This window comes from Mastigoproctus giganteus, chromosome 5, assembly GCF_048544385.1.
Source record: "Mastigoproctus giganteus isolate SK-2022 chromosome 5, ASM4854438v1, whole genome shotgun sequence".
NCBI lineage: Eukaryota > Metazoa > Arthropoda > Arachnida > Uropygi > Thelyphonidae > Mastigoproctus > Mastigoproctus giganteus.
The window spans coordinates 9,790,195-9,804,873 of NC_143579.1; the positions used below are offsets into that span (position 1 = coordinate 9,790,195).

The window sequence follows — 14,679 nt, forward strand, 5'->3', positions numbered from 1 at the left end:
TCATTTTAAAAGAATATTATTATTAACAGCAGAGACATAACTAGTGGCCCCAGCCACAGGAACCAATTCACTGTATGTGCCAAATGGAGTTATAATTTATTTTTAAAACACAATAATCATTATAATTATTAGTTAATTACAAAAAACATGTGATTTTTATGTAAAAAGTGTCATTTTATGGATAATAATAATTATGACTTAATTATATTTATGAAAACAAAGGTGCATTTCTGATACTTGGCCATAGGCATCAAAATTCCTAGTTATGCTTCTCACTAGCAGTATTTAGTGGTCACAGAGAAAATGACCAAGGTCAATTCAAATGAATGTACTATTGTACTCTCACATCACCCATTCAGCTATGTTAGACTTATTCAATAAATAATTCAGAGGAAATATTCCTGAAGTGGTGTGCAGCTTTCTACCACTTCAGAAATGTTTATCATGATACAGTTTTCTATAATATTTTATAGTTTGGTATAAGGTGATTCTAAATTAGATATATTCCTTATGAGACAACCTCTGTGAGCAAATCCAAAAAATGCCTAATCAACGTGTTATCAAAGACACTTTTTATACTAGTGGCCAAAGTATATTCCCGCATATGGGATATACTCTGAATAGAACAGAATGGATAGGGTAGCGAAGTTAGAACTGGTCATGATAATGATTGACTTTCAAAGTCAGCATGACAAATAGCAAGCTATATATTTTCCTAAAGTACAATAATATGAATCTGGCTCTTGAAGTGAACAGCATTCCCAGAAGTGAACAATGCTATGCGTAGTTCACTTCTGGGAATGCTGTGCATCTCTCTCTCTCTCTCTATTAGGCATATTACTGAAGACTACACTTAGGTGGAATTATGGGATATCACACTCATGCATATGATTGCAATGATGGTTTACAGTTTAATCATCTACTGTAATACCTTTTTTTTGAAAAGTCAAAAAATGTGAATAAAAACAATATTATAACAGATATGACGCCAACATTATTTCCATACTCCACTGCATGCATGAATGAATGAATTTCTATTTCACGAAGTGGAATATGGAAATCGCATGGTATCATATTGCTAGAATGTAAATACAATATTAAAGAATGGTTTTGGTGCATAGTTTGCTGTCTCTTGTTGATTGCATTTCAAAGTCAGATTTGTCCTCTTAGGTTAAACTCAAAAGAAATGTATGTAAGAATTATCTGTTTGCTGTGTGTGGATGCATGCTATTTCTGACAAATAATTTTCATTCCAAATTTGTATAAATTGTTTTAGATTTATGTTATGCTGATAAGCAAATTCACGCACTAATTAAAAAATAGGCACATAAAGGTGAAATTCAACATGAACTCTATAAAGGCAGAGCACACCACTACTTTTATAATATTCAGTATCAAATAAAATATTTTGAAATTCAGCTCTTATTAGAGATTTCCTTTCTCTGATATAAAATGTTTTTCAAACTACAGATTTTTAAAAGATTTACTAAATTCCTGAGATATTTACCCCTGGAAAATAATGAAATCAAATATTACTTATTTCAGATGTAAAAATTTCAACTATGATTACACATTTAGGGTATCAATACAGATTAACTGTAAAAAGTAAATGAAAAGAAACAAATAAATAAAAACATAAATTCTATAATATATAAAATCATGACAAGAAAAATATCCCTCAGATGCTTCTCTGGTACTAAAGTATTTAATTCCTGAGTATGAAAAATAACATCCAGGGGAAAAATGTCTCTCTCTCTCTCTCTCTCTCTCTCTCTCACACACACACACACACACACACACACACACACACACACACACACACACACACACACATTAGAAGTTAACATTGAAAACAATATAACAAATAAGACATCTGACACAAAGATCCTCCTAAAATATATATAAATTTTTGAGAGCCAATAACAGAGCTTCAAAAGTGGAATTCATTGCTTTAAATATTACCCGAATGGAGTAGTTTTTGAATAATAATTAACACATCTTTAATTACAAGGCAGGAAGTAAAATTAGTCATCCACTCAAGTACACTTCTTATCTCGATACCAAGTCTAATATAGTATCACAATACAATTGTACTCTTGCAAATAATGGTCCTACTTTATAAGTTAATGCAAAAGAAGCACCCCTTCAGTTAAATTATAAACATTACGGATCTTGTAGATGATGTCATTGTGGCAGGTCCTAAAATAAATAAATAAAAATAGTAAGTAAATTATACAATATTTTAAAATTACTATCAGAATATTAAAATTAAATTATAAACAGCAATACCTCTACTTCCCAGCCCTCATTTGCTCCTGCTAAATGATAGTGTTGCTTTCTTAGTCCAGCTAGCTTCATTCTTTCTTTAGTTAGAGAGTTCTCTAATTCTAGAACACGAACCTATAAGTAAAATGCAATGGCATTAAAATATTTGGCTCCATAAAAAGGGATGAGTGAAATAACCAGAAAAAGCAAATGATGTAAGGCCATTCACTAAAATTGCAACTCAGCATAAGAGAGAACATTAATAGGTACACCTTAGTACACAGTATAAAATATGCAACTTGACTTTCTCCAGTCCAACTTTCCTAACAGTGAGGTAATTTTCCTTGGTGATTTAATGTTCACAACTCCAGCTGGCTTCGGTTTTCTAGTCACACCAAAGCTGGTTGAGATGCTGAGGCTTTTTCAATTACTAATGACCTTGCACAGATTGTTCATTTACCTACAAGAATACTGGACAATCCTAATCATACAGCCAACACACTTGATCTTTTTCTCACAAACAACCCTTCTAAGTACACGGTCGAAGTGAGAGAGGTCCTTTAGGCACCTCAGATCACAACTTGGTGATTGTCTCTTCTCCAATGGAGCCTTTATCCCATGGCTATTCCCAACCTCATATTGTTTGGCATTATAAGAATGCAAAATGGGATGATATGTGAGATTTATTTTCTTCTTTACCTTGGTCAGATTACTGTTTCAAAACTTCTGATGTCAACGTTTGCTCAGATCATGTCAGTGAAATTATTCTCATAGCAATGGAATCCTTTATCCCACAATCCACTTTAAAATCTCATCCTTTATCTAAACCTTGGTTTTCCAACAAATTTGCTAAGGCTGTTCAAGAGACGAACGTTGCATATCGTAATTAGCTTGTTTCTAATTCTTCAGTTTCATTTTCTGCCTACACCAAAGCTCGCAACAATTGTAAAGCAGTTATTAATCAGTCCAAACTAGAGTTTGAACAGGCTAAGAGTAGAAAACTTGCTTCTTGCCCTAATGGTAGCTGAGCATTCTGGTCTCTCTGGCTAAAGCTATTGGCTGCAACTTTTGCCCATCTTTGCTCCCACCTCGGTCCAAACCAGATGGTTCTGTTGTCACTTCAGCCAAGGATAAAGCTGACCTGCTAGCATCCCATTTTCCTTCCAACATCTATTAATGATCTTGGTAAAACACCTCCCACCATTCCCAACATGCTCCATTCAATGCCTCCTGTGGTCTTCCGTCAAAAGGGTGTCAGAAGGATTTTAACGAATCTGGATGCTAAGAAAGCTCCAGGTCTTGATAGCATTTCTCCACTTGTTCTCAAAACCTGTGCTCCTGAACTTACTCCTGTATTTTGCCACCTTTTTTCACTTTCTTATTCCAAAGGTGTTTTTCCTTCTGCTTGGAAATTTGTTCACATCCAAGCCAGTTCCTAAAAAGGGTGACAAATCCCTCCCATCCAATTACTTCTACTCTTTCTAAAGTAATGGAGAAATCAATTAACCGCCAACCCTTAAACTACCTAGAAATCTTCCATCTGATCAACGATCGCCTGTATGGATTTCGTCAGTGTCGATCCACTGGTGATATTCTGGTTTATGTTACCCATTTATAGACTAATTCAATGGAAAAGTTCGGTGAAACACAAGCAGTTGCTCTTGACATCTCAAAGATTTTCGATAGTGTTTGGCATAAAGGTCTTATAAACAAGCTTCCATCTTATGGTTTGTCAACTGTTTTTTGTAATTGGTTATCCAGTTTTCTCTCTGATCGCTCACTGAGGGTGATGGTAGATGGCTCTCTGTCTTCTAACTTCTCCACTAATGCAGTGTCCTCCAAGGTTCAGTTCTTTCCCCCACTCTTTTCCTCTTGTATATTAATGAGCTTCTTCCATTGACTGGAAATCCTATCCATAGTTTTGCCGATGATAGCACATTACATTCCACTTTCCATTTTGAGAAACCTTGCCCTGCTCAATCAGCTTCAACTTCTCGAAAATCTGCTACCAATTGCTTAAATGCCAATCTTCAGTCGGGCAAAGACAACTTAGTTCATTTCAACCCTTCTAAAACTCAGTCTTGTCTTATATCTCGCAAAAAGGATTCTTCTGCTTCTATGCTTATAAGTGACACTCCGATTTCTAGGCAAAATGATACATCTCTTTTGGGGATTACCCTGACTACTAATCTCTCTCTTGGCACAAGCACATTACAAATATTACTTCCTCTGCATCTAAAAACCTTGGTTTTCTCTTTCGCTCTCAGTGTTACTTTTCTTCCAAACAGCTGTTCACTCTGTACAAATCGCAAATCTGCCCTGCCATGGAATATTGTTTCCACATCCAGGGTGGTGCCCCCAAAACCTCTCTCAGGCTTCTTGATTCCATTCAGAACGGGGCAGTTTGGTTAATTAATGATTCATCTCTAACAGTCTCTCCACTCGCTATCTCATAGATGTACTGTTTCTGCTGCATGCATTTTCTACAGATACTTCCATGCGTACTGTTCGTCCGAACTGGCTTCTATAATTCCCGCTCTCTCTCTCAAAGCAGTCCGAACACATGCCTCTACAAGCCAACATCCACTTACTGTTCAACTTCAAATTCACAGAACCAACTTTTCTTCTTCCTCGTTTATTCATTCAACTGCCGTTTTCTGGAACAACCTTCCTTCGTACGTATTTCCTGAAAATTACAGTCTACAGAAGTTCAAGTCCAATGTCACCAAATATCTGCTTTTGTCTTCTCCACCTCCAACCCAAGCGCAGTACTAAGTACTACAGGTTCTAATACCTCTCGTGTTTGGGGTTTTCATAAAAAAAAAAAAAAGTGCCGGCACTCAACACAACAACACACATACTTACACACCTACACACATACACTTACTGGTCTTTGCCTTTGCCTTTGCCTTTACAGATATTACAGCGGCATATAGGGGGAAAACTTGGATACCGAAATTAAAAAAAAGCACACTTTGACTTATCTTGGACATGTCAGCTGTAGCAATGATAAATGGTGGGAAGTCAAGGGAAGAATAAATTTCAGATAGACAGCATTCAGGAAATATAGTCACATACTGAGGAGCAATATCTCAATTTGTCTGCAATGTAAAATAATGAACCAATGTATACTCCCCACCATGACTTATGGAAGTGAAACTTGGGCACTCACCAAAAGAATGGAAGAGAAGCTGAAAACTATACAGCGAAGAATGGAATGAATTATATTAGGAATCACTGTTGGATAAGAAGAGAAACACATGGATTAGGCAGCAAACACAAGTAAAGGACATTCTTATCAAAACTAAAGAACTGAAATGGTACCCAAGAGGAGCTAAAATAAAACCTACCTAGAAGACAACAACAGAGATGGAAAGATGAAATTCAAGAGTTCGTGGGTTGAAAATGGCTGATGATGATGCTGATTTCTGAATAAATGAATAGTGAACAGACAAGCAACACATTCACTTAAAATATGTTGCTTAGTTGTTGCAGCTCTGCTGCTTGCACTTGCCAAAAAAGGCATCTGTCAGAAGGGATACTGTGGCTCCTTATCCTGAACTCCTTCTGGATGATTTTTAAATTTAATCTTTCAGAAGGAGGTAAAATTAAGCCTAAAACTGCAGTTAGGCCTCTGTGGCCATGAGACTGAGGAGATCATATTTTCAGAGGCAGAAGGGACATTGTGGCTTCCTATCCTAAATTCCTTTTGGAGGTAAAATTTAGCCTCAAACTGGAATCAGGCCTGTCTAACCATGAGACTGAGAAGATCATATTTTGAGAGGCACAGGGTAGTGTGTCTGTCAAAGTATCTACTTTCTGACATACAGGATTAGATGATGCTGCTGCACATTAATATGCTCTCCTTTCATATCGGGCTTATCTTTTTTATAAAAGAAAGTTTTTATAAAATTTTTTTTATAGAGTGGATGGGTAAGGGGTGATAAATTTAGATAGTAGAGTGGCTAGTGAGGTTAAAAGGGGTTAAAATATAAATAATGTTATATTTTACTGTAAAAAATACGGCGTTTGGTAACACAGATGGAATCGGTGAGCAAGTGTAAATGGACGATTTCAATTTGTCCCTAAATTGCAATAAATGGAAGGAAAATGCACCACAGGGATCAAAACTTTTAAATAAACTAGTAGATTATTGACAGGAGGTAAGACTGAAACAAAACAGCTATTATACTATACGGTAGAATTGTGCATTGAAGACCCTAGCTTTGAGGAAATTTGAAAAGTTATTAAGTGCTTAAAGAACTTTAAAGCACTGGGAGCTGATGGAATAACTGCAGAGTTGCTCAAGAATGGTGGAGTGACACTATGGAGAAGAATACATAATCAGATACTATTAATATGGTCAGAGGAAAAAATCCTGGATGAATGGACAACTGGAACCATACAGCCGATCCACAAGAAGAGTGATAAACTGCTTTGCTCTAACTATAGAGGTATTGCATTCCAGAACATTACTTACAAGGTTTTGTCGGGAATTATTTATAATGGACTGTCAGCATATTCAGAGAAAATCATTGGAGAATATCAGTGTGGTTTCAGACCCAATTGCTCAACAGCTGACCAGATTTTCATCTTGAGGCAGATACAGGAAAAAACAGTTGAGTATAATATAAACTTATTTAACCTATATGTAGATTTCACAACCTTTGGATTCCCTCAACAGAGAGGAAATGATAAATGATCTCCTTCCCTTGGGCACACCAGCAAAGATTGTTAGGCAACTCTGGCTGGCTCTAAAGCAGTGGCGAGAATTTACAATGAGTTGACAACTCCTTTTGACATTAAGACTGGTATTAGACAAGGCGATGCACTTTCTACTGTGTTATTTAACTTGGTTTTAGAGGCGGCTGTCAGAAAATTAGAAGTGACTGGACACAGGCACAAAGACAGTGCAGGTCTGTGCATATGCTGATGATATTGCTATTATTAGTAGGACTAAAGGAGCATTGGAGGAAACAGTTGTCAGGCTGATAGTGAAGCACAAAGAAGAGGACTTAGGAAGTCCAGAGAATGGCAGATAATCTTGAAATTTAAGTGGCTTTTCGTTTGAGCATGTTCAGAATTTCACCTACCTACCTAGGTTCACAGACAAGTCAGTCCAACTGTATTACTAATGAAATTAAGTCTTGCATTCTGAGTGGAAACAGATGTTTCAATGCATATGGAAAACTAATGAAGTCCAGAGTATTAAACAGACATTTAAAATTAAGAATATACAAAAGCCTCATTAGACCAGTTGTGACATATGGCTATATCCTGAAAGAGGCCTCTGAGGTCGGGAAAACTCATATCTAGGAAATAAACTCATACACCGACCATGAATAAAATTTTACTGTAACTAAAATTTTACAAATAATATAAAAATAATAATATAAAATCAAAAACAAATTATTTACAATGATTGTATATTGCGGAATACTAAAAACTGTAATAAAAGATCATTTACAATAAAATAAGCTAAAATATAAAATTAAAAGCGCTCAAAACCTGGAGCTTTCGAGAGCGTCAGCTCTCTTCTTCAACAGTAATATGACTTCCTGCAACATCTCCTTAAATAGCAGATTCACGGTACCTCCACACGTGGTATTTCTCCACGTGGTTCAATCGGCACATGGTCAGAACCGGAAGAGGAAATGTCTCGGGTGCGTGGCAAAGAAAATCGTATCTTAAGTTCTTAATACAATTGTAATTAAGTTCTTAATACAATTGCAATTGTATTAAGTTCGGATGAACGATTTTCTTTGCCACGCACCCGAGACATTTCCTCTTCCGGTTCTGACCATGTGCCGATTGAACCACGTGGAGAAATACCACGTGTGGAGGTACCGTGAATCTGCTATTTAAGGAGATGTTGCAGGAAGTCATATTACTGTTGAAGAAGAGAGCTGACGCTCTCGAAAGCTCCAGGTTTTTAGCGCTTTTAATTTTATATTTTAGCTTATTTTATTGTAAATGATCTTTTATTACAGTTTTTAGTATTCCGCAATATACAATCATTGTAAATAATTTGTTTTTGATTTTATATTATTATTTTTATATTATTTGTAAAATTTTAGTTACAGTAAAATTTTATTCATGGTCGGTGTATGAGTTTATTTCCTAGAGATGTGACATATGGCTGTGAAGCTTGGATATTAACCAGTAAAGATGAGCAGTTGTTGAGCGTGTTCGAGCATAGAATTTTATGAAAAGCGTTTGTGCCCATACAAGATGTTGACGTCTACAAACTGACCATGAATAAACTCCCGAGGGGAAGTTATTGCCGCCACCACATTGACCCAAGGAGGCATGTCCACAACCTGGGAGCAGACTATTTCCAATATCCTGGACACAGTCTTCCACCCGGCTATACAACCAGAGACAACAGAGCAGATCCAACTCTGCTTAGAAAATGAAAGCTATCAAACAGCAACGACAGAACCTCACTTCACCATGGAGGAGCTCAAGAGTGCTGCCACCCTCATTAGGGGAAATAAATGCCCTGGACCAGACCTCTTGGAGCCCGAAATCATCAAAAAGACAGTACAGTGTTCCCTGAACCTGTTGCTCAACCTCTTCAACCTCTGTCTTCACTGTGGCACCTTCCCGACTTCGTGGAAGAAAGCAAACGTCAAACTAATCCTGAAAAATCCGACCAAACCACCACACCTTCCAGAATCGTACAGACCGATCGCACTTCTCACAGTTGCAAGTAAACTACTTGAACGCCTTCTCTATAGATGAATAGAGCAATATTATGACAGGGCTGGCCTGGCCTCACCCAACCAGTTTGGCTTCAGGCGGGGTCGCTCAGCCGTGGATGCCTTAATACACCTACAAGAACAAGTAACAAGATGCACCAAGAAGTATTTCCTTGTGATTGCCGTGGACTTTGCTGGGGCCTTCGATGCACTTTGGTGGCCAAGCATCTTGGCAAGGCTTCGGGTTGCTGGGATCCCAGGCAACCTCTACAGAGTCATCAAGAGCTACCTCACAAACAGATCCATCAGGATTGTTGCTCCCTATGGGACCCTCTCCAAGAATACATTTCGCGGCTGTCCACAGGGTTCGGTCCTTGGACCACTACTGTGGAACATAGTAATGGACTCCTTCCTAGCTATAGACCTTGACGAGGTAAAATTGCAGGCCTTTGCTGATGACCTCTTACTAACAGTGTCAGCGGACTCAAGGACACAACTGGAGGCACTGGCAAACCGGGCTCTGTCCACCCTTCAGGAATGGGCAAAGAAAAATCAACTTAGAATATCCCCTGCAAAGACAAAACTCCATTCTGCTCAAGGGGTGCCTCAACCTCAGGTGGCCTCCACAAATCAAGATTGACCAGAAAACAATTAAATTCTCAAAGCAGCTGAAGTAGCTAGGCATGATTCTAGATCCAAATCTATCATTTCAGGACCACCTGAAATATTTGCGTACAAAAGTCAGACGATACACTGCATTGGTTGTCAGAGTCACTCGCAGAGACTGGGGCCTAGACAGACGGGTGCTACGTCTTTTCTATAAAACCATCTTCACCCCAATAGTCACATATGCATCTGGCGCATGGTATCAAAAAGCCACAACTGTTGTCAATAAACGAATCATTGACTCGATTCACCGATCAATCCTTCTGACCATTACTCAAGCTTGCAGCACAGTGAGCACGCATGCCCTGCAAGTCCTTGCTGGTGTCCTTCCACTGGACTTAGAGATCATTCGACGGGGCCTCACGCACCACCTGGACAAGGGTATCCCACAGACATGTTTGGGATTCACCACCGACATCTTCAATAGCAAGACTATGGAAAAGAAAAAGCTGCATGCTCACCTGCTGCAGATGTGGCAGGATAGATGGGCCACCTCGCAAAAAGGCGAAATCACCAGAAAGTTTCTGCCCAACATTGGCCGAGTTTTTCCGAACTTCCCACCCTGGTTTTCCCCGGGCCTACAAGTCACATACCTATTGACAGGACATGGAGCTCTGAATGCAAAGCTATCCCTACTCGGAATACAGGAAGATCCCACCTGCACCTGCGGGGGGCTGGAGAGCTGGCAGCACCTCATGCATGATTGCCAGCTGTATGACGACCTCCGCAGCGCATTCATCACCAAAATACAGTATCTACCATACGGCCAGGAGTACCACATCTTGGACACCAAGGAAGAATATCAGGCTTTCTCCAGCTATGCACTGGCCCTGTTCACAAGACGGAGAGCTCTTATCGCAGCAAATCGCAATCAACAACTGACACAATAAGGAAATGAACAAACCTCGAAGGAAATCATCCCGTGGAAGACGCCTGAATCCAATGGTCTCCGATAATCAAGGCACTAAACCCTGAAGTGGACCTAAAGTTGAATAAATGAGAAATGACTCTATAAACAACATTGACGCAAACACCACATGGATGGGAAATGTCACAAGAAAGACCCCACAAACGCCGACAAGCAAACCCGGACCTTTTGACGGTAAAGACTGCAGAACGGACGGGAACCACCCCATGACCGATTATGCTTCGGTCCGATCGCTCCTGGAAACGGACTAGAACAACTAGCAGCTCCGCTGCCAAATGCTATATGGTGAGCTGAATGGGGTACCCTTACCCTATTCATCTTAAATTCCCTATCCCCAGCAGGAGGGAGAGGAGATATGCTCTGTTTCCTCCATCCCCTACCGACCCATCTCTTCACCTGGTGAGGCATGCGCCTGCCTCACTGACCACCTGGGGTCGCCTTCTCTATCATCCCCATGCTTCTGTCTTTCCCCCCCCCCAGTCTTCAGTCTCTTCCCCCACTCTAACTGTATACCTTATCCATGGCAGGGGGAGATAGCTCTTCTTCGTCTCCCCCACCCGCCATCCAAACTCCCCTCTGGTGTGGCATGGGTATGCCATACTGCCTAGCAGGGGTCATGTCCTCTATCGACCCCTTACTTCTACTTCTACCCCCCAGTCTTCAGCCTCCCCTTCCTCCCACTTTTATCTTTCATCTAACGTATAGCCCACACGTCTAAATTTAATAACAACAAAATTCTGCCCGACCTATTAGGCCTTTTAACACATCTTTCTAGCGTTCAACCCCAACCAGCAATTTGCTAACAGCAATTTCCTTAAGAATTAACGTCAAACGCCTATATATATATATATATATATATTTTTTTTTTTTTTTTTATTATTATTTTATTATTTTTTTTTTACTTTTATCATTATTATTTTTTTTAATTTATTTTATTATTATTATTTTTATTTATTATTATTATTATTATTATTATTATTATTATTTTTATTAATTTATTTATTTTTTAGGTCCTAGCCACTGAAATCCCAGGAAACTAGGTGGCAGGACCTGCCGGAGCAACTCGTCATGATGCTGGACACCCGGCTAGCCTCCACGTGGCAAGGTATGGGCAATGTCGGGCCCCACCAGGGGCCAGGCGGCCAATAAGCCGGACAAACAATGGGCACAACAGATCACACTGCACAGACATGACCCACACACTTTCAAGTCTCTGGCTTGACAGTGTACTGTCCTCGATACAGCGAACATACGCGGAGATGGGAGAAATCCCAGGCGCCGTCTGACACGAACATACCTTATACCTTATTATACAAGATGTTGATGGATCCTGCAGGGTCAGAATGAAACATTAACTTGACCAACTTATTCAAGGTGCAGACATTGTCAGATTTGTGAAGAGCCAGAGACTGGCCTAGTTGGGACACATTATGAGAATGGATGACAGCACAGCAACTAAGAGTATAATGAAATGGAAACCTACCAGTAGCAGGGCAAGAGGAAGACCACAGAAAAGATAGATGGATGACGTAGAAGGGGACTTAAAGATCAAGAGAATAAGAAGTTGGAGAAGTTTGAGTTCTGGGAGGGTTTATTAGTGGAACATTGTTGAGAAGACTAAGACCATCCATGAGCTATAATGCCAGAAGAAGATGATGATGATTATGATCCGTACCAGCATGGTGAGTGAAAATCCTAGGTGTAAGAATTCCCTAAACCTCATCATTACTCAAGGATCAGATGGCTTACTGCAGAGGAACCATTGGCTGGCAGTGATCATGTAAAGTTGGAATGTTTCCTTCATATTCCAAAAGTTGGAATATGAAGAAAGATGTTTCAGTAGTTAAAGGCATGGGCTTTAATTTAAGAAAAAGTGGCTATAACAGTTTAAGAAGCTACATGGCATCAGAATTGGATGGATTACAGAGGGAGGGTGAATATATTAGAATTATGGAATACCTTTAAAGCAATAATCACAGAAGCCATGAATGCAAATATACCATTAAGAAAATATAATATGAGGAAGAAGCCGATAGGATGGCCAAGGCTGAATACAAGAAAGCACTGAGAATGGAGACAAGTTTTTCAGTATGTGAATAGAAAGAAGAAAATGAATCAGATTCGACCCTTGTGTAATGGGTATGGGAAAGTCTTAGATAACCCAGTTGATGTTGTTGGTAAATTGAATAAGTAATTCGCAATGTTCTTTACTGATGAAAGACCCATCATGGTGAGGAGAGTGTACACAAGTGAAGCTGGAAAGCATGAAATTAGCAATACTGATATTTCAGAAAATTATTTATTAGAAAAACCTTCAAGCCTAAAGGTAAGTAAGGCACCTGGAACCAATGGTATATACCTAGTAGTTTTGAGGGAGATGGCCAGAGAGTGCATTGACCCACTGAAGTTAATTATAAGGGCTCAGTGAACTCAGAAGAAATTCCGTTGGATCAGAGCAGAGAAATGCCATCGTATTGACAATACATAATGGCAGTTCTAAGAGTGATGTTTGTAACTGTAGACCAATTAGTCTGACTTCAGTGGTAGCGAAATCCTTGGAGGCAATAATTAAAAATGCAATCCGGGTAATTTAAATAGAAATGGCATTCCAACTGACACATAACATGGTCTTGTTAAGGGAAAATCATGTTTAACTAATCTGGTAAGCTGTTGTGACACAGTTACTCATGAGATGGATGCAGGGAACAATTTTGACATAATTTGAATTTCAGCAAAGCATTTGACCCAGTATAAGCTGAAACATGTTGGATTACTGACAAGATTCTTGGATGGATCACAGGATAACTGCAAGGCAGAACACAGAGGGTTGTGATTAATGGATATTCTTCAGGCTGGTGAAATATCAAAATTTTTTTAAATTTTTTTTCGTTTTATTGTTGTTTCTATAAATGCATTAATGATGGCATAGAGGGCATGATGCCCAAATTTGCAGATGTAAAAACTGGGAGAGTTGTTAAGGTTCAGTACAAAGCAGTGATTCTTCAGGATGACTTAAACAGGCTTCAAGAATGGTCACAAAAGTTGCAGCTATGTTTTAATTCAGCAAAATGCAAGATCTTACATTTGAGGAATAGCAACCCCAAAATATCTTATATGCTCATTGGAGTTGAATTAAAAACAGTAAAGGAAGAAAGAGACTGTTGATTTATGATAAGGGCAGATATGAAAGCCCATGGTGTCTTATCAATGATTTATCAAATAGGCAGTAGAGACAGGAGGTCATAATTCCACTGCATAAGACAATTGGAATAATGTGTCCAAGTGGACCCTCAACTAAAAAAAAAGACAATCAGCTTCTTTAAATGATTAAAAGACAGGCAACTTGCATGGTGAGATTGAAAAAAGGATGACTGCATGAGGGAAGACATTGATTATGTGGGCTACAGAGCTTGTTGTTGTTGAGTTTAACGACACATAGGCTGCTGGGGCCATATTGTGTCTTTCTAATGGTGAATAAGAAATTATAACTATATTTTATGATATATTCCTATCCGATTTAGGAAAGTAAATAGTTCCCTTTTATTAGGATAATCTCCCAGAATCTGCATTAAATTTACTGATGACTGCGTATTATATATCGACTTAAAGATGTCTAAGCATGGTTTGAAAGTGGGGACAGTCCACTAGCAAATGGCGAATGGTCAGTTGAACTTGGCATGATGTTCATTGGGGAGGGCTGTCATTAGTTAATAGATACAGGTGAGCGAGGTGAGTAGGCCCAATCCTTAGCCTTCCTAAAATTGTTTATTCTCGTCTATTTTTCCAGAAACTGGAGAACCACAGCTTTGGTATAGTTTGTTTCCTGGATAATCTCTCCAGATCAGTGACCAGCTATTGTAACATGCTTTACGAATGATATGTTTGAAATCGGAATACGGAACTTGACAATTCTGTAAAATATTGGTATCTGGTTGTTTGGCTGCAAGATCTGCTCTTTCATTTCCTGCTATACCAGAATGGCCTGGTATCCAGCAGAATGTCACAGTTTGGTTTGACTCATTGCACACAAGTAATTTAGAATGGATTTGTTTGATAACAGGGTGAGAGGGGGTGGTATTACTATTTATGGCAGAGACAGCACTGAGCGAGTCAGTGTAT

General features: G+C 38.9%; 1 protein-coding gene across 1 annotated transcript in view; it reads right to left on the reverse strand.

The window, feature by feature from the left end:
• Positions 1–1,984: 1,984 nt before the first annotated feature.
• Positions 1,985–14,679, reverse strand: part of LOC150085164 (huntingtin-interacting protein 1-like) — a 637,041-nt gene continuing 624,346 nt past the window's right edge. The window contains exons 30-31 of the mRNA XM_090373855.1: positions 2,290–2,400; positions 1,985–2,199 (exon numbers count right to left, since the gene is read on the reverse strand). Coding sequence (XP_090229981.1) covers positions 2,185–2,199; positions 2,290–2,400 — 126 coding nt within the window. The 3' untranslated portion in view covers positions 1,985–2,184. The remainder of the gene's footprint in view (positions 2,200–2,289; positions 2,401–14,679) is intronic.